The 21,701-nt window shown below is 35.9% G+C and overlaps 1 protein-coding gene and 1 pseudogene across 1 annotated transcript in view; one reads left to right on the top strand and one right to left on the bottom strand.

The window, feature by feature from the left end:
* The window catches only part of ARHGEF38 (Rho guanine nucleotide exchange factor 38), a 138,549-nt gene extending 121,587 nt beyond the window's left edge, over positions 1-16,962 (top strand). Inside the window, 4 exon segments of the mRNA XM_017862983.1 lie at positions 5,125-5,268; positions 6,164-6,362; positions 6,496-6,755; positions 16,756-16,962. Of these exon segments, the coding sequence (XP_017718472.1) occupies positions 5,125-5,268; positions 6,164-6,362; positions 6,496-6,755; positions 16,756-16,941 (789 nt within the window). The 3' untranslated portion in view covers positions 16,942-16,962.
* Positions 16,963-18,012: 1,050 nt separating this feature from the next.
* On the bottom strand, positions 18,013-19,255 carry LOC108522620 (ATP-dependent RNA helicase DDX50 pseudogene; annotated as a pseudogene).
* Positions 19,256-21,701: the final 2,446 nt, after the last annotated feature.

Raw genomic sequence — 21,701 nt, 5'->3', positions numbered from 1 at the left:
CTTCTATTTAGCATAACATTTCAAGGTTTATTCATACTGTAGCATATTTCATTATTTCATTCATTTTATCGCCAAAAATAACATTCCATTGTATGCATATACCACACTTTACTTATTCGTTTGTCAGTTGATGGGCATTTGGGTTATTTCCATTTTTTGGCTGCTATAAATGATGCTTCTGTAAACATTCAAGTTTTTAGTGGATATATGTTCTCATTTCTCTTGATTACTCTGTATGCCTAGGAGTGGAATTTCTGGATCATATGTTAACTCTATGTTTAACTTTTTGAAAAACTACCAGACTGTTTTCCAAAGTGGCTGCACCATTTTACCTTCTCAGCAGTATTGACTGAGAGTTTCAATTTCTCCATACATCTTTATTATTATTATTATTGCTATAGCTATCCTAATGGGTGTGAAGTGGTATCTCATTGTGGTTTTTATTTGTATTTCCCTGATCAGCACTCTGTTTTAAAACTTATTAAATTAAAGTAATAACTTACATACATTAAACTGCACCAGTCTGAACCGCACATCTCAATCAATATTTGCGTATATACATCTGTGTAACTACCACTCAGATCAAGATATAAGCCCTTTCCAGTTCCCCATAAAGATCACGCATGACCATTCCCAGGCACCTAAAGGTAACCATTTTTCTAACCTGTATTACCATATATTGTTTGACCTGTTTTGTACTTCACGTAAATAGAATCATACAATATGTATTCTTTTGTGTATTAACCTGTCCCTATCGATGAGTATTTGATCTATTTCCAATCTTTTTCTATTACAAATAATGCTGGGGTCATGATACGTGGGCAGATGTATCTGTAGGACAGACTTATAGAAGTGCTAGAAGTGAGATCTCTGTGTCAAAGGTTAAAGACATATGTAATTTTGCTAGATATTGACAGATTCCCTCCTTAATTGTGTACCATTTTGGATTCCCACTTGCAACATGTAAGAAAGCTGATTTCTCTGGATTTTTGCCAATCTAATAGGTTTCAAGTGTAATTTTAATTTGCATTTCTTTAAGTATTAGTGAGATTGAAACTCTTCACATTTGAGGGCTATTTATATTTATCTGCCTGTGAGTTAGTTGTTCATGTCTTTTACTCCTTTTTCTTTGGGTTCTTGGTATTTTTCTCCTTAATTTCTAACAGCAGTGTATGTGCTAGGGAGATGAGCCTTTTGTTGAGATATAAATTGAGACTACTTTTTCCAAGTTTGACTTTGCCTTTGACTTCACTTGTGATTTTTTTTCATGCTAATGTTTGTGTTTTAAAAAAATGTAGTCAAGTTTATTAATTTCATTTTATGGCTTCTAGGTTTTGAATCTTATAAAGGACTTCCATATTTTGAGGCTTCGAATAAATTCAGCAGTGTTTCCTCTAGTATATTTAGGGTTTCATATTTTTTATTTAAATATTCAATCCATGTAGATTTTATCCTGGTTCATATTGTAAAATATGGATTTAATTTTATCTTTTCCAATGTGATTTCCAGTTGCCCCAACACTATTTATTTAAAAATACACTCTTGCTATCTACTTTCTTCATTGAACCCACATTTTAATTCTGGCAAATTATTTTGGATAATTTCATTCTGAGGGTCATGGTAGAAGGTGGGTTCATATGCTCAGAAACAAATACTGACTTTTGGCAAGGAATTTACTAGTCCAGAAGACATGTTATTTTAAGGTATCTTTGATCCCCACTTTGAATCATGTGATTTTAAAGGCATTTTCAGTTTCTATTTTAAATTATCTGAGTATCTTTCACATTGCAGTCCATAGCCGAACAAAAGTATAGAGATGCTTTGTTTCTGAGAAATTACTAGTGTCTTAAAGTAAAAGGCATTTTGGAGAAGTTATCCTCATTCAAATTATTTTATTCTTTATTTTATATGTACTATGTGTATTTAAACTTTTTATTTTGTGATACTTAGAGATTCATATGCAGTTGTAAGAAGTAATACAGAGTTCCTGTACAACCCTCACACAGTTTACTCAATGGTAACACATCTTGCATAACTACATGTATTTCTGAAATGCAGAATTGAATAGTGATTAGAGAACACTAGAGTACCTTGTTTTAATACCTGCTCATCGCCATACTACATTGTATAAATTGGTGTATCCCTCTGTTTAAATTTTCTCATATGAATTAAAATGAGAATAATAATGTATATAATTTTAAGTTTTAATTGTATAAAAAATAACACAATTTACCATTATAAGAATTTTTAAGTGTACACTTCAGTTGTGTTAAGTATACTTATATTGTTGTGTAATAGCTCTCCAAAACATTGTCATCTTGCAAAACTGAAACTATACTCATTAAATGAGTCCCCGTACTCCCCTCCCCCAAGTCCCTGGCAACCATCATTCTACTTTCTGTTTCTACAACTTTGACTGCTTTAAATACCTCATGTAAATGGAATCATACAGTGTTTGTCTCTGTGACTGTCTTATTTTACTTAATATGATGTCCTCTGTTTGTCTCTGTGACTGCCTTATTTTACTTAATATGATGTCCTCAAGATTCATTCATGTTGTAGCATGTGATAGGATTTCTTTCATTTTTAAATCTGAATATTTCATTGTATATAAAAACCACATTTTGGGTTGACACAGGTGTGGTGGCTCACACCTGTAATCCCAGCACTTTGGGAGGCTGAGGCAGGCAGATCACTTGAGATCAGGAGTTGAGAGACCAGCCTGACCAACATGGCGAAACCTCGTCTCTACTAAAAATACAAAAACTAGCTGGGCGTCGTGGCACATGCCTGCAATCCCAGCTACTCGGGAGGCTGAGGCTAGAGAATCTCCTGAACCTGGGAGGCGGAGGTTGCGGTGAGCCAAGATTGCACTATTGCACCCCACCCTGGGTAACAAGAGTGAAACGCCATCTCAAAAAACAAAAAACACATTTTGTTTATCTACTCATCTGTCAATGATCATTTGGGTTTCTTCTATTTCTTGACTTTTGTGAATAATGCTGCAATGACCATAGGTGTGCAGATATCTCTTAAAGATCCTCTCTCAATTATTTTGGATATATACCCATAAGTGGGATTGCTGAATCATAGGGTAATTCTATTTTTAATTTTTTGAAGAATTCAGAGCTCTATTTTAATTTTCATTTTATTAGAGTTATGCATACACATAATTTAAAGATTCAAGTAGTTATTCAGGTTTGATGATGAAAAACAATTGTCCTTCACTCCCTTTATTCCATTTCTCCTGCCTCAGGAGTAACTACTTCCCAACTCTTTTAGATGATTCTCTTGGTATTTACCTTCATATTTAAAAATAAGACTCTTGTGTTGTCATTTCATTATCAATGCATTTTAGGTATAATACATTCCACTATGAAAAATGAGGATTTAGCTCTCTTTTCTCTCTATACCCCCACATCTGCTATATTCAGACACACTCTTTCTATCCTCCCTTCAATACAGTTATGGCATAGATTTGGTTGAGTTAACATTCAGCATGTAAAGTATGTGATTTGTGTATTAGTCATGATTCCAGTAGGAAAAACAATGCACTCAGGTTAGGCATTTGGAGAAAATTTTAATAAAGAACTATTTATAAAAATGTGAGTATGGCACAGGAAAACCTTTAGAAATAGTGCCTTACCCTGGGCAGGAATAGCGGTTGGGGGTACAACAACAATTAGGTTTAAAGAAATTTGGGGAGGGAGCAGTCATAGCAATGTGTAGAGAGAGAGGTGTGTGGATAGGGTGACTTGATAGGAGCTGTGTGTTTCTGTCAATACTACCGAAAGCAAAATTAGGAAATAAATATCCTTATCTCATTTTCTTCCCCCATTCTAATTTCCAACAGGTGTTCCTCATTGATGGATTGATTGAATCCATTTGGAAGACAGAGAGCAAGAACGCTGTTTTTGTTGTTGTTGTTGAGACAGGGTTTCACTCTGTCACCCAGGCTGGAGCGTCATGGTGTGATCACAGAGCTCACTTCAGCCTCAACTTCCAAGCAGTCCTCCTGTCTCAGCCTCCAGAGTAGCTGGGATTACAGGCACACACCACCTCACCCAGCTAATTTCTTTCTTTCTTTCTTTCTTTCTTTCTTTCTTTCTTTCTTTCTTTCTTTCTTTCTTTCTTTCTTTCTTGTAATTTTTAGTAGTAGGCCAAGTGCGGTGGCTTACACCTGTAATCCCAGCACGTTGGGAGGCCGAGGCGGGCGGATCATGAGGTCAGGAGATCAAGACCATCCTGGCCAACATGGTGAAACCCCGTCTTTACTAAAATACAAAAAAAAAAAAATAGCTGGGTGTGGTGGCACATGGCTGTAATCCCAGCCACTCGGGAGGCTGAGGCAGGAGAATCACTTGAACCAGGGAGTCGGAGGTTGCAGTGAGCCAAAATCACGCCACTGCACTCCAGCCTGGGGAAAAAAAAAATTGTTTTAGTAGTGACTAGTTGCCCAGGCTGATCTTGAATTCCTGGGCTCAAGTGATCTTCTGGCCTCAGCTTCCTGATTAGCTGGACTTCAGGCATGCACTACTATGCCTGGCTAAGATTTAAAAATTTTTTAGAGACAGGGTCTTGCTACATTGTCCAGGCTGGTCTCAAACTCTTGGACACAAGGAGTCCTCTTACCTCAGCCTCGCTGTTGGCTATGATTACAGCATGAACCACTATGCCAGGCTTATTCAGTTTTTGAGGGGTAAGGATGTAAACTCCATTTCTTTGTAGGGAGCATTGTTGAAGAATTTGTTTTAAAACCAGCACAAGCTCTTAATCAGTGCTCCTTCTTTTAGCTGCTTTCCCTTGCCACCATCCTACCCAACCACAAGGGAGGCATCTACTGTCACAAGCTCCTGAGCTTTTCTTCCAAGACTTCATTCCTATTTTTTCTCTTCTGTTCTTTTATTTAGGCTTGAAACTTAAAAAAAAATGCCTATCATGTTTGTGGGGTTTCTAGAGACAATAAATTAGACCATATTTATCTAGAAGTTCTAACGTTGCCCTAACTTTTCACAATGGAACTATCATACACCTCCTCAACTGTTCATCACAACTCAATACACTTAACACCTGATATGATTATCTCGTTGTCTGGAAACAATGCCATATTATTTCTACCTATAGGTGCCACTGTTGGTTTCAAGCATTTCTGAGATTCAGAATCAAGTACTAGAAGAGGTCCAAAATTTGAATTGTGTGAAAGAAAACAGTGCCACCTTTATTGAGAGGAAACTCAGTTTTGAAAAGAAGAAGCCTGTGCAGATTCTGGTGAGTTTGGCAGCATTCATGACAGTGGTAACTTTCACCTCTTTACCTTGTCCAAGTCGTATTATCATACTATTTTCCAGATCACTTATCTCATTCTAATATCCTATAATTTATGTATGTGTAGAATGTCTTGTACATTTCTATCCTGTATATCATAAGCTCCATAAGATCAAGGATTTTTTTTTTCTGCTTTGTACATAATATATCCCTAAAATGCCTAGACGACTAAAATGGTGCTTGTCACAAGGTAGGAGGCACTCAATAAATATTTGTTGAATAAGATTTTATGAAGATAAATCATATAGTCCAGCCCTTTCCTTTTCTACATAAGGCATACCAGGCCCCAGAGATAAGTGGCTTTCTCAAAGTCTCTTAGGGCCCGAGCTGATGGGGGAGTATAAGCCTTTTGATTCTTGTCTAATTTGCTGATGATATTTCCCAGATAAAGACATTTACATGTACAATGTACTTAATTGAATATTATTTATCAAGTGCTTAATATGCAAGGGGTTGTCTACAGAATGGCAAAGAGTTAAAAATGGTTGTGCAACATCTAAGAGAGATTAGAACCTCTGCCTTCTTATTCTTGTTATTTCTTCTCTACAACACTGCCCTCCTGTGCTTACTGGAGACATTTTTCACTGAATAACTCAGCTGGGTACTTAATAATAACCTGCTCTAACCTGCACCTTGGGTACTTAATAATAACCTGCTCTAACCTGCACTTAATAACCTGCACTTAATAATAACCTGCTCTAACCTGCACCTTGAAATAATCCTCTAAAAATATATGACTTCTACATTTTAAAAATCTCCAGGGAAAAAATATTTACCAACTCCATGAGGATTTTATTATGTGTCTATCTAAACCAAAACTTCTCCTTATTTCTCCCAGCCAGAAATGCCACGTCAAACTGACATTCATCGCTCCAAACTTCTATCCACATATAGTACAGAGGAACTCTATCAAGCTAAGCGCAAGTGCAATGCTACACAAGAATATGACATCAATCTTCTGGAAGGAGAGTTGGTGGCTGTGATAGAACAGAAGGATCCACTGGGGAGTACAAGCAGGTGGCTTGTGGACACAGGAAGTAAGTTTTTCCCTAGAACTACCACTCTTCTTTAAACTGAGATTTTCTGAGGGACCTCCATGTGCTTCTCTGAGCACGTGTTTGGGAAGAGTACACCCATGAACTTGTTTCTTTCTTTTTATTTCCCATCCAGATGTGAAAGGATATGTTTATTCCTCCTTCCTAAAACCCTACAATCCAGCAAAAATGCAGAAAGTGGATACTGAGAACAGGTTCTGTGATGATGATTTTGAGAACATCAGCCTCTTTGTGTCTTCTCGGCCAGCAAGTGACAGTGTCACAGGCACCTCAGAAAGCAGCATTGGTGATAGCAGCTCATCTCTTAGTGGCACATGTGGAAAGTTTGAAACAAATGGTACTGATGTTGACAGTTTTCAAGAAGTAGATGAACAGGTAAAAATTTGATGTAAAAATATGTGGTTGTTCAAATCATGAAAGCGTCTCTCTCTACTATGTTACTGTAACACTTGGTGGAAAGGGGTCAGCTTTGACATCAAGGAGACCTGGCTCTATTAGCACATACTTCCAGTGGATCTTTTTATAAGGAGTTTAATTCCCTGAGCCTGTTTCCTTAAATAAAGCAAAAGATTGGAGATAAAGTGTGTATGTAAAGTAGCCAGCACAAAGTAGATACACAATAAATAGGAGCTATTACTATTACTACCCTGCTGTTACATACTTAGAGCAAACTGTCTTTTTATACTTCCCCATCAAAAAAAAAAAAAAAAAAAAAAAAAAAAAAAAAAAAAAACAGTTCAATACTGAACAGATTGCTGCCATCAGTAGCATGTGGGAAATTGTCCATGATTCCTCTAAGAGCAATATCTTCATTGAGCTATCTAGTAATTGGCCATTTTTAATCTCATGTATAATGCCACACACTATATGCTGAAACTTTTTCTTTCTTACCTTTTTTTTTCTTTTGAGATGGAGTCTTGCTCTGTCACCTAGGCTGGAGTGCAGTGGCACCATCTCAGCTCACTGCAACCTCCACCTCCCGGGTTCAAGCAATTCTCCTGTCTCAGCCTCCCAAGTAGCTGGGACTACAGGCGCATGTCACCACGCCCGGCTAATTTTTGTATTTTTAGTAGAGACAGGGTTTCACCATATTGGTCAGGCTGGTCTATACTGAAACTTTTAAGAGTAATATTTCCCTCACTGCACTAATGCAAAGGCTACTGGTACAATCTTTTTGCAAAATGGTTCGTTAGTCATAGTGTAGGGTTTGTTTTTGCTATATCAGAAAGTTTCAGTATACTTAACTGTTCATTCCCCAGTGGTGACCATCTAATTCCTTTATTTATTTACCTTGCTTTTTCTTTAGTGTTGTATTAATAATTTATTTAAATTTATTTTTGTAGAGGTTATGTATATGTATATGTGTAGATAGATAAAGAAATTAAAAGGTAGAAAAGCATACATAACTTAAAAGTAAGCTGGGCTTGGAGGCTCATGCCTGTAATCCCAGCATTTTGTGAGGCTGAGGTGGGAGGATTGCTTGAGCTGAGTTTGAGACCAGCCTGGGTAACATAATGAGACCTCATCTCTACTAAAAATCAAAAAATTAGCCAAGGATGATTGCCCACATCTGTAGTCCCAGCTACTGGAGAGGCTGGGGTAGGAAAATCGCACAAGCCAGGGAGGTCGAGGCTGCAGTGAGCCGTGATCATGCCACTGCACTCCAGCCTGGGCAACAGAGGGAGATCCTGTCTTTAAAAATAACAATAATTTTAAAAAGTAAAGTTTTAGTCCTTCCTCCCCTTGTCCTACTCTTCAGAGACAATGCTTGGATATATCCTTTGTATATTCTGTGCATATACAGACACGTTTATACCAGTGGGAAACATATCATATGTGGTATATAGGGTTTTTTTTTCATTTAACAATATATCTTAGACACAATTAAACCTAAATAGCTATCTTATTCCTTAAAAAGTTCAACACAGCATTTAATTTTGTGGATATATTATAATTTATGTAACTATCACCCTAATAATAGATACGTAGAATGTTTTGGGCTTTAAAAAAATTCAAACAATATTTCAAGGAAGGGCCTTGTCCATCTATTTTTGTACATTTATATGAGTATATAAGTGTAAAACAAATTCCTAAAATATTAGAGGGTCAAAGGTATATACATTTAAAGTCTTTATAGACATTGCCACGCTGACCTCCAAAAGTATGGTATCTATTCAGTTTCTTTCATTAACAGTTACTGATTGCTGTCCAGTTCACGACTGCTTTGTTTGTTTGTTTGTTTGGTGTTTTCTTTTTTCAAAGCAGCTTATCAATATCTTATATTCACATCACGTAATTCATCCATTTTTAAGTGTACAATTCATGACTTTTAGTATATATTACAAAGTTGTGCAAGTTTAGTATATTTACAAAGTTGTGCAACCATCACTTTAATCCAATTTTAAAACATTTCTTTCACTCCAAAAAATCATTTGCACCCATTTGTAGTCCCTCCTCTTTCACACCCCTAACCCAAAGAAACACTAACCTATTTTCTGTCTCCATAGATTTGCCTTTTCTGTATCTTTTGTATAAACAAAATTGTACGATACGTGGTGTTTTGCAGCTGCTTTTTATCACTTAGCAGAACTTATTGAGAGTCTTCCATGTTGTCGTATGTATATGTACTTTGTTGCTTTCTATTGCCTACTATTATTCCATTCTGTGGATATATTTTGTTAATCCACTCACCAGTTGATGGTCATTTGGGTAACTTCTAGTTTGGGGCTATTATGAATTATGCTGCTATGAATATTTGTGTGCAAGTCTTTGTGTGGATTTAATTTCCCTTGAGTAGACACTCAGAAGTGTAATTTCTTATTGATTTTATTTAAATTTTTAAGAAACTGCCAAACTGTTATCCAAAGTGGCCTCACCACTTAACTTTTCTACCAGCAAAGTATGAGGGTTACGAGTTGCAGTTTCTTCCCATGCTTGTCAGCACTAGTTATTATTTGTCTTTTTAATGATAGCCATCTTGTGGGTATGAAGTGGTATCTTTTTCGGGTTTTAGTGTACATTTCCCTAATGATTAATGCTATTGAACATTTTTTCATGTGCTCATTTGCCATTCTTTTATTTCCTTTGGTGAATGTCTATTCAAATATTTGCTTATTAAAATAAAAAACTGAGTCATTTTCCTTCTTATTTTCCCATTGTAAGAGTTCTTTATAAGCCTGAGTGCAAGTTTTATTTTTTTAAATCAGATATATAATTTGCAAATATTTTCTCCTGGTTATAACTGACTCTTAACTCGTCTGGGCATTACTATATTTTCTTATTGCCCTTCTGTCTTGAAGTTTCAAAACACTCTTTCTCTATTACTTGTTCACTCTGTTGTTTATTCAGTTTCTAAAAGACATATTACAATGCTAACTAGTGCATTTTTATCGGTGAAATCTATGTACCTGATTAAATGTCCTGTCAGACTGCCTTGTCTCAACAACCTAGATGGACAGAAATCTGAGAGCCAAATTTATCAACACACTCTAAAGCTGGCTTGATGTTGAGTTCTAGTTCTTACTTGGCTCTACAGGGACTTTGGACTAAGCACCTCACATAGGCGCTTTCTGCCTGGTGTTTGTAGTATGACACTGCATTTAGTTCCTACTAGCTGGTACTTCAAAACAATTTTCTGCAAGCAATCCTATCAATATATGTAATGTGAATTAGGTCCATTAGAGATTTCCATTACCAAGAGAAGAAAAAAATGAGATAGTATTTCAAAACAAAAAATACATTAATGGCATCTCTTCATAAATTGTTATTTGCTTTCTTTTTCCTCTGAGTTTGGCACCAATTCAAAATAGGCATAGCATCAGGAATATAAATGTAAGCATTATTACTAGTAAAACTGGATTGAAGATGCATCTTGGATCTGTAGCACATGGAATCCCTGATACTTTCCCTCAGAGTAGAAATTACCCAACTCAAATTGAAGGTGAACCCTGTGCATGGACAAAGTCTGTCCCAATAAACTTACTGCCAGATGAGGAAGAGGATGCATCTGTTGGAAACTTCAGTACAAGGGAGAAAAGAAGAAAAGGCCCCATAGAGATACCTCCCTTAATGTCTTAACTCCAGTCAATAGACGCACATGGGCCAGTGGTTTCCAGACTCCCCCTGTAATGCATAATGCATAACATTTCATTGAAAACAAAGAGAAAGGATTATATTATGTCCCTAATTCTTGCCCCAGGGCTGATGTTTCTATTCTGTTGGCTTTTAGAAATTGTGGGGAGAAGAAATGATTAACCTCTGTATTTGTGGTGTGATAGTATAAGTCAATACAGTATAGAGGTCCCTGTAATGTGATCGGAAGTGGAAGAAAATTATATCGTCTTTACCAACAGTGAGAATACAGTACATGTTGTAACATTTCACATTTGTGGTACCCTACAAAGCAGTTTTCTGTGTGGCTATTTAGACTTTTGTTCTTGATTTTATTTTATTATCAGGAACACCAGCGGAAACTTGTACTGGCTTAATTGGATGCCACTTTTGGTTATCATTTATTTCCCTCTCCCTTCCTACTGTGGTAGCACGTTTTTTGATTTCCTCCAGAATTGTTATAGCATGTTGCCAAGGGGTGTTGTAGGATGTAGTCTGGTTTTATTGATGGTTCTAGTGGACCCTGACACAAAGGACAGGTGGTCTCTTCCTCATACTCAGGGGGTATCTTCAGGGCCCTAAAGATCATTCAAATATAGGCAATTTCAAACTAATTTAGATTCTAGTGGCTCCATGATTTTTATACCAGAGCTGAATTTTTAACTTGGATGCAAGGACCTGAAGTGGTCTATGAATGAGTTTTGGGAGGATTTCATGAATCTCCTCAAATACGTTGGAAATATTGTGCTTATTTGCATATATACACATCTATGATAAAAGAAGTCTACCTTTTTAAACAGACTTTTAAAAGAAATTTTTATCTAAAATGTTAGAAATCACTACTGTAGAGGTTTAACTTACTTATCCATTCTCCACCTCAAGTAAGAAGAGAGACTGCTATAAAAAAGTTCCCCAAAAATTATGTTCTGGAGCCTTTGTTGAATAATGGGGATGAGCGACTGGATATTCACAACCTGGCAGTACCGATTTATACCAATGATCTTAATTTTTAAGTTCTTCATTCTGTTTTTTTGCTATATCAAAGAATATAACAAAAGCATTCAAGTAAATATGCCTTCCCATTCTAATGTATTCTCTCCTTTTGTCCATCAAATAGTAATGGCATGCTCTGCATTAGTGTGCCATGCTGCATAACAAATTACCACAAACCTGGTGGCTTAAAACAATACAAATGTATTTCTTAGGGGCTGTTGTCAGGAGTCCAAGCACGGTTTAGCTGGGTGCCCTGCTTAAGATCTCACGTAGCTGCAATATAGGTGTTTGCTGGTTTTATTGCTTCTGAAACTGGGGGTTCTCTTCCCAGCTCATGGTCATTGGCAGAATTAAGTTTCTTGTTCCGGTTGGACTAAGGACTCCTTTTTCTTGTTGGCAATTAGCCAGAGACCACTTTCAACAACCTGAGGTTGCTCTCAAATCCTTGCCGTGTGGCTGTCTCTATAGGCAGTTGGCAACATGGCTGTTTGCTTCTTCAAAGTCAGTGGGTGAGCATCTCTCTGGCTTCAAATCTCTCCCTTCAGAGGAGGCCTCAATGCACTTTAAAGGTCACATCTGAGTAGGTCAGGCCCATCCAGGATAATCCCTCTTTTGACTAACTCAGAGTCAATTTCCTAGGGACTTTAACAAGCACGTCTGCAGAATCTCTTTACCTTTGCTAGAGAGTGTAGCCTAATCACAGGAGAAATAGCACATCTATTAAGAAGTTCCAGTCGCAATCAAGGGGAGGAGATTATGTAGACCATGTACAGTAGGGGGTGGGATTCTCGGGGTCCATTCTAGAATTCTGCCTTCCAGAGTGTCTAAGATGCCTTGTTTGGCAAGCAGAATCTTGTCCTTGGCATTTCTCAAAAAGGACTTGGTTTAATAATGGCTAAAACCCAGTTTTGGGGGGCAGTTCAGTGTCCGAGAATCAGTGCTGTTTTCTTTTTCCATATAAGTAATTTTGCAAATATAATTTTTGACTTCTAAAAAAAGTAGTCATTTTGCTACCAATCCCACGTTCATCTTTACATTTTCCAACTACCTATGATGATGATGCTACATGCCTACTGTGTCATTGTTTAGAAAGTGTTTCAAAAAGTTGGCTTATTAACATGAAGAGATTTTCAAAATAGCATGAGGTGAAAACAGCCTGCAAAGTTATGTATACTGTAAGTCCATTTTTATTACCACTTCAGGTAGGTAGGTAGAACACACAAATGGAAGGAAGGAAAGAAGGAGGAAGGGAAGAGAGGAAAATGGGAGGAAGGAAAAGAAGATACTAATAGCAGTTGGGTGGATTTTGTTTCGTTTTGTTTTGCTTAACTTTATTAAAAATTTTTTTCTTCATCAAAATTGCTTGTGTAATTAAAACATATAATTGTTAAGTGAAGAACATGAGAGCTTGCTCCTGAAGGGTGAGAGAGAATAATGAGCATTTTTCATGCACTATAACCATCTTGGTTTCCAGAGATACACATGATATACCATAAATGCTGATTCTCTATCTTTTAGTTTTAGAAAAGAAGATTAACATATATTATGACTTTTGTTGCTGTTAACTGGAGAATTGGGATAAAAATAAAATGATATTCAGTGAAGACAGTTAATGTGGCTCACTGAAGAAGGAAAAATTAAATGCACAAATATAGAATAAGGGAATGCCGAACTGGGAATGTTACCACAGAGAAAGATCTGGTGGTTATAAGCAGTGGGTAATAAATTAGGTATGAGTCAATAATACAGTGTTATAAAAAAATAAGTAAGTGTGGTAGAAAATGGAGTTGTATTCACAGAATACCGCACATAAAATGAGTTAGACCTTTATAGAATACAAATAAGCAATCAATAAAATACAGTTTTAAAAGTGCCAAGGAAAAAGAGAAGAAAATTAGATGATTATGGCTCAAATTAACAACAATGTAATTAATGTGCCTGGACCAAAACATAGCATTTAAGGTTAGAAAGATACAGACTAAAACAATTAAAATATTGAAGACAATGAGAAATCTTACAGTTCTTAAATGCATGACATGTTAAAAATTTGTAACTTGTAATCTAACATTAAGGAGACTAAAAATACTATAAAGGAGACTTAAAAAAGAGACTGAAAATAGACTGCTGCCTCTTTAAAAGCAGCTTACTTCCATTTTGAGTATATAATATATGCCCCCATTTAACATAAATTATATAAAACTAAAAAGTGCTCATCCTAAATAAATTTTGGGTCATGGTTATCTAAAGCATTGAAAGTATATAATTTTGTACTTTAAATTTACAATTACATGAGAATATATATTTAATATTTAGAATATAAACTATAATTTCATACCAAACAGATCTAGGTGGAAGAGTTTATATTTCACTTGAGAGAATTCTGCTAAAATGAAAGACTACCACAAATATTTAGAAATGTTCTATTAGTAGGTTATCTAACCTGCTAAAACATCTATAGTTGCATTGGTAAAGCATTACCTATTATTTATAAAAATTATAAAAGATGATTACCAACTACTAATGCAGGCTCTTACAGATGTTTCAGATGTATTATAGTATATTATATTCCCAAATACTTTTGCAAACCAAATCTTCCATTCTGTTCCTGTGGATTTATTCAATGTTTTCACTTTCTAAATAATAAACAACACCGTCTACAATATACTAGAAACTCCAGTCCCTCTCCACAAGAATACACAGTGTACATATTTACTAGAACAAGAGTTTGGTCTCTAAAGCATTATGAGCAATAGACCAAGCACAGGATTTGAAGTTAGAAGATATTGGTCATAACAGCACCAATTAGCTCTATAATTAAAAATATGTTTCTTCTGTAAGCACAACTCATAGGGTGTTGAAGACAAAGCACATTTAACATATAACTGTCATGCACTCCATAAAAGGTGTTTATTATTGCTATCACTCCATTGCTAAAGAATTTATAGTACTTTTAATTTTCTTGTTTACTTAAAAAATTATGTAATAATTTGACCATGTTCATCAATCTCTTGTATGTATCTTTTATGATACAAGATGATCTCTTGTATGATAGCCATGCCTTTAATAAATATCTGAATATTCCTACTAATTTTCAGGCCAAATCAATCAATATTTGAATTCATACTTTGTACCATAATGTGGTCAATGGAGAAAAGTTTAATTAAATGTGTGTCTTAGTCCATTTGGGCTGCTGTAACAAAATACCGTAAATTGGTTGGCTTATAAACAACAGAAATTTATTTCTCACAGTTGTGGAGGCTGGAAGTCCAAGATCAAGGCAGCAGTTTATGTGGTGTTTGGTGAGGGGCAACATTCTGGTGCATAGAGTGGTACCTTCTTGTTGGGCCCTCACATGGTGGAAGGAGTGAAGGTTCTCTTTCGGGTTTCTTTTAAAGAGAAACCAATCCCATTCAGGAAGCTGAAGGCTAATCATCTCCCAAAGGCCCCACCCACCTCATAATAGCATTACCTTGTGGATTAGGCTTTCAACACATAAACTTTGAGGGGAAACAAACATTCAGACCATGGCAATGTGGTTCTTTCCTTGGGGAGCAGGTCATATTAGTTGATAAATCAATATAGCAATCAATGGAATCAAAGTTTCATCAAAAGTTAAATAAGTTTAATATTTAAATAACAACTTCAGCTACAGCTATAGTCTCCTCCCCACAGTACCCATTCTCTTTTCCTGCTTAATGAAGTAATGAAGTCATCTTATTTCTCATAGTTTCCCTTATCTATTGAACCTCAAGTTTGAGTTAATCTGCTTGTCTTTTCCTATATGTTGTTTTCATGTATTCATCTCTCTACCTTCAAATATGACATATTCACACCTTTTGTCAGCTTTGTCATTTGTGAAAGATAACTTCTTTCAAAATCCAGCTCACCATTGGCTGATGTATCATCTGTGTGTAGAGTTGTTGCTGTTTTGGTGTGTTTTGTTTTGTTCACTGGCATTTTGTTTTCCTGGCTGAGTTGTAAGTTCTCCAATAAAATAATACCTGGCACTTAGTAGGTACTAGAAAAATTTCCATTAAATAAATGAATGGGAATAAATTAAGCCAATTGCTTAATTTTATGTCATAAGTAAACATTTTATTATCAATCTTATGATTTTATTGGAAGAATAACTAAACACTTATTCTGGGGCTTCTTACACACTTAATAATTATAAAGGATTCTTTTGAGGTCAGAAAATTCTTTTGACTGAAATATTTTATTATTCTAGGTCACAAAATAATTTTTAAAATTTTAAATTTAATACATTGTTATTATAAAGGTTTGGGGAAAAAAGAAGGGAACAAGGAAGTAAAAATGAAAATCAGCTATAATTGTACCATTCAAAGAAACAATAACAATATTACACTTATAATGTACATCAAATTTTATGTTATTTTTAAGATTTACAATTTTATCATAAGTGTTTTCCATATTATTAGTCTCAAACAGCATCGTTTTTCTTGTTTTTTTTTTTTTTTTTTTTGTTTTTGTTTTTTTTTTTGGAGACAGGGTCTCACTCCATTGCCCAGACTGGAGTGCAATGGCACGATCTTGGCTCACTGCAACCACTGCCTCCCAGGTTCAAGCAATTCTCCTGCCTCAGCCTCCTGAGTAGCTGGGATTACAGATGAACACCACCATGCCCAGCTAATTTTTGTGTTTTTTAGTAGAGACAGGGTTTCACCATGTTGGTCGTGCTGGTCTTGTACTTCTGACCTCATGATCCGCCCACCTCAGCCTCCCAAAGTGCTGGGATTACAGGTGTGAACTATCGTGCCCGGCCTGCACTGTTTTTAATGACTACAAATTTCCTTAGTATGAGGGTCTGGAATTTAACTATTTTCCTCTTGCTGAACTTCTAGTGATGTTCCTACTACTCTCCCACTTTTTACCATTTGTATGGGTAATCCAGCAACATTGGTATGCAAAAATTTCTGCCAATGTTTCTGTAGAAGAGATTCTTCAAGCTATTTTGATTCACAAGGAATTAACATTTTAACATTATTAAAAATCTTTTAATAGAAACTGCCAAGTTGCCTTCAAGCATGGGCAATTTATACTCCTCCCAACAGAATAATGACAATATCTATTTCATTCCATTCTCACCTGGGTCATATTTTAGCAAAATACATCCAATAGAAGGAGCTGGACAATGTGACTTTGGAAAAATAAGAAAACTTTAGCATTGCTTCTAAAAGCTTGGAAACTCTTGTGATGTTCCTCTTAATATTCAGGTTCCAATTCCAATAATGTCATTTGTTTCTTTGTCTAGATTTTCTATGCAGTTCATGCTTTTCAAGCACGGAGTGACCATGAACTCAGCCTTCAGGAATATCAGAGAGTTCATATACTTAGGTTTTGTGACCTAAGTGGCAATAAAGAGTGGTGGTTAGCTGAAGCTCAAGGGCAGAAAGGATATGTGCCAGCTAACTACCTTGGAAAGATGACTTATGCTTAAGAAAATAAGCCTTTGACTTTTATTTTCCAGCAAGTTATTGATTGACTACCTCATAAAACTGACATTACAAAACTTTGGACCAGAAAGCAAGAAACCTCCAAACTACAGAAACTGATACTCTACTGAGTTTTCAGGAATACTGTACTTTCTAACAGGGTTATTGCATGAATGTATTATAAAGGATACATGTTGAAAGAAATACTAAGCCAACAGAAATAGCAAAGCAAATGACCCAAGCTTCAACTATCAACTACTTAGAAGTGAAGATCTTTTGAAAGAGTAATTATATCCTTCTATCATCAAGAAAGGTTGGATCCAAAGGTTTTTCAATTTACTTTTTTTTTTTTTACTGTATGATATATTTTGCCCCAAATGTTTTTGTTTTTCATATTGCTCTCTTGCAAATGCATACATGTTCATATACATACATATAAACCATATATATTATGTAGCTTTATACACATATGTGGATAATATGAATTACACACCTATATGTATAAACCAGAGTATACATCAAATATACATAATAGGAATATACCACCAACTAGAAGTCTTTGATAATGTATTTTGTTAATGTTTTGTTTATATGTTTTGAACTAAAAGAAAACTGAATAACTTGATATTAACATGTAACATTACTGAATGCATACTATAGGCCAGACATTGTTCTAAGTGCTTTATATGTAGTAACTTGTTTAATACTCAAGACATTATGAAGAAACCATGGTTCAAAAGGGTGAAGTAATTTAATCCAAATCACATTGCTAGTAAGTGGTGGGCCTGGACTTAAACCTAGGTAGTATAAACCAAAAATAAAATTCTAAGGCTTCCAACCATCTAAATAGACCTCCCCCTCAGCCAGGGCTCTTTTTTTTTTTATTCAAAGGTATAACTGGATAAGTAGATTTGTTTACAACCATTCTTGTGAAATACGTTTTTATAAAAATATGATCAACTTCTTTGCTAATAGCAGACACATACCTCAACTATGACGACCTAATTTTTGGTGGATAATGTACATGATTAGGTAGAAATAGGCAAGCTCACACTGGTAGATTAACTATCAAATACTCAGTTAAAACTCCGTTTGTGGTCCCCACTTCTTGATCGATTTCTATTCCACTTCGTCTTCTACCACCTTGTCAACTTCCTGAGTGACGCCTTCAGACTGACCACCTGACCTGCCTGACCAGCCACTTCTCTGTCCGGAATTAGAAGATGTTTCCATCATAATATTCTTCAACTTCAGGTAATTTAACTGGCACTCAGAGTATCCAGCCGGAATCATGGCACTCTGCCTGTAACCTTTCTGACTCAGCTGGAGGAATATCAAAGCAAACACCCATATTTCCTTTCAGGAGGCACACTCTGGTAATCTGAGACATTGCATTACTACTCAGCTTTCTATTAAGTTCTTTCCAAGCACAGCTGACATCCTGTATTTCCTCTACACTTTCCAGAGTCATGATCACAAAACCCTTATCAGAGTTGAGTTGATTAAAGATCATGGTTCAAAGCTTGATACACCAGAAATGTGGGCTAAAGCTGAAGCCAATGCATCCATCGCCCCTTTCTCTTCTATCAGTATCTGAGCTGATGGTTGGAAAAAATCAACAGCAGCATAAGAAATGGAAGCCAGAGACCTTACGGCATCCATGCTTTTAAATTTAACTAAATCCATTGTAGAAGGAACACCTACATGTTTAAAAGTAATTCCTGTTTTTTGTTCCACGTATCTTAGTTGACCTCTTTCTCTTGGTTGATTAAAAACATATACAAGCTGGGCGCGGTGCCTCCCGCCTGTAATACCAGCACTTTGGGAGGCCGAGGCGGGCGGATCACAAGGTCAGGAGATCGAGACCATCCTGGCTAATATGGTGAAACCCCGTCTCTACTAAAAATACAAAAAATTAGCAGGGCGAGGTGACGGGTGCCTGCAGTCCCAGCTACTCGGGAGGCTGAGGCAAGAGAATGGTGTGAACCCGGGGGGCAGAGCCTGCAGCGAGCCGAGATTGCACCACTGCACTCCAGCCCGGGCAACAGAGCAAGACTACGTCTCAAAAAACGAACAAACAAAAAAACATATACAAACCCCTGTCTGTCCGGCTCTACCTGTGCATCCAGAGAGATGGATATGGATATAGGGCTCAATATCCTGAGGAGGTGAACTTTGAATCACCAGGTCAACTACAGGAATGTCCAAACCACAAGGAGCCACGTTGGTTGCCACCAAAACTTTATAATTACCTCTCTGAAGCCTTGTAGTGTAATTTCTCTTTGTGACTGTGCAATGTCCCATGTAAACACAGTGCATTCTGTTTTGTGTGGATTCACGGCCATGTCAGTTACATTCTTCTTGGTCTCACAGAAAATAATAGCCCCCCCTTCAGATCCACTATAGACTTGAAGGACATCTCATTATCATCTATGTTTTATAAAGGAGGAAATTGAGGAACTCACATGGAGGGACTGGGATTTAAAACCAGGTCTTCTGATTTTAAGGCCTTTTCTTTTAGTGTTTTCCCTTTTCTTTTCCTTAAGTCACTAAAATCTATAGTTATATAACCTTACAAAAAGCATGATATGCAAAATAGAAAAATGATAGTGACCACATATCTACTAATGGCATTAAAATGTACAATCCTAAAAGCTTGTTAGCACATTTGCTTATCTGTCCATTCATTCATTGAACCAGTAAGTATTTATTGAGAGTTACAGTGGGAATACAATGCTGTGAAAGACAAACAAGAACCCTCCCTTCATACCACTTAAATTCTAGTGGGGAAAACATCTGCACATAACCAACTAAATAAAATGATCATAAAATAATAAATGCTATTTATATAAAACTGGCTACTTTCTTTACTGCTCAAAGGGTCTTGTAGCTCATTTTACGATATGAAAAAAATCAAGGTCTAAAAGCTCCTTGAGACAATTTAAACTCTAATACCAAATATACCTCTATAAAATACGAAACTGAGCTAATACTGTATATGTGTACTTAAACATATGTACATAACCTAAATATATGTATGCACATATTATCTATACAAAGAGCCATACTCAGTGAAAGATAAGTTACCTCCTAAACTAGTTCAAGTTCCCTCTGAGGTACAATAGAAATTAAAGTAATTGCTTCTCTTCTCAACTCTTATCTAGCACGTGTTTTCTGTGATGGGATAAATGTTTTCATTTCAAGTGCCAGTGTGTGAACTGTAATAAACATTACTGCTTTCATTTTTTTGTAGGTACAGAGGTTACGTTAACTGTTATAGTTGCTGAACTGAGTGTTTATGTCAGGTAATTTTGTTTAGTCCACACTGGTTTTGAACTATAAACAATTATGGATATGTATTTTTTGGTTTCTTTGACCCCGAAGGGAAATTGGGGTTTATGTCAAATTGATGTTTTATCACAATAAATCTGTTTCTCAAAGCAAAAGTCTCTGTAGGATTGAGATAATTCATTATTTACATATGGGGTAAACAGACATTTACTGCCTATTGAGATAATGATTGAGATAATGGATTCTCAATCCTGGATTCTAATTTACTACAAATAATTTAGCACCATTATTTAACAGAGCAGTTTAAAATAATAATCTTTCCTTTAAAAAAAAGACAAAGCTTAATTTTAAAAGCTTTGTGTTTATAGAGATCATCTATCAATATACTTTAGAATAATGCTGTTAGAAAAACCTAGAGATTAAGGAAGACAGTTTGAGATTAGAGATCTGTAGAGTGAAGATTTAGTAGCACACATCAAGGTTGATGGAACAGGCTGTTCACAGTCCTTGTGAATGGGAATTTGTTGGATATCCAGTTTTTTTGCTGTGAATAATAAACTGTTTCTCTGATGCAGAGGGCTTCCTATCTTCTCTCAGAATATATAGGTGCAACAATTGCTGGTTAATTTGTTAGCTTGCAAGTAAGACAACAACTCAGACTTTCCACATTTTCTGACTTAACCCATTTATGCCTAGTGTTCCATTACTGCAACACTCAGCTTGTGGGAGTTATTTATACCCTACTGTTCAAGGTCATCTCCAAGGTCTGATTTTTCACCAAAAAAATTTGCAACCTCTGGCATAAATGGGTTAACAATGTACAAAACAATCTCAAGAATTAATCATTATATAGGAGCTTATTGTATAAAAAGTTAGCTAAAATTAGGTAAAATACTATAACATTTTGAGCACTAAGTAAGATAGCCTTTTCTTTCATGGTATAGGAAGATGCCATTAGTGTGTGAACAAGTCATACATTTTCATCTGCAAAGACCCTTGGGAAATGATATTTTTCTCTAAAACTTATCAGGAATGTGCATAACCAGGATGAATCAAAGTTCAATATTTATTATGTACTATGTGCATATATTACATTGGCAATGTAGGTAAAGTGAGCAACTTGAGAAAAAATATTGTATTAAACACCAAGAGAGTTCACAATTTATTGGAAAAAGATGTATCCTTAAATAACTGAAATGAGGTGATAAAAAAAGGTAAAGATACAATATGAAGTATGATAAATCAATTAGGAAAATCCACTGATATGAGAAATCAATAATGAAAAAATAATTTTAAAAAAGATGAAATAATTGGGAGGGAAAGGGAGAGTCAGTTGAAATGGGGCTAGCACAGAAAATGAACATCCAGAATATGGGGAGGAAAATAGAAAACTATGTTGGGTCATCTCTGCCACCACATAAGGCACCTCATTCACCAGGATCAACTCTTGGGGCTTTGCTAGAAGACGAACTAA

The sequence above is a fragment of the Rhinopithecus bieti genome, unplaced genomic scaffold (assembly GCF_001698545.2).
Source record: "Rhinopithecus bieti isolate Rb0 unplaced genomic scaffold, ASM169854v2 scaffold_64846, whole genome shotgun sequence".
Lineage (NCBI taxonomy): Eukaryota > Metazoa > Chordata > Mammalia > Primates > Cercopithecidae > Rhinopithecus > Rhinopithecus bieti.
The sequence above is the reverse complement of the archived record's forward strand: the minus strand, read 5'-3'. Positions and strand labels throughout refer to the sequence as shown.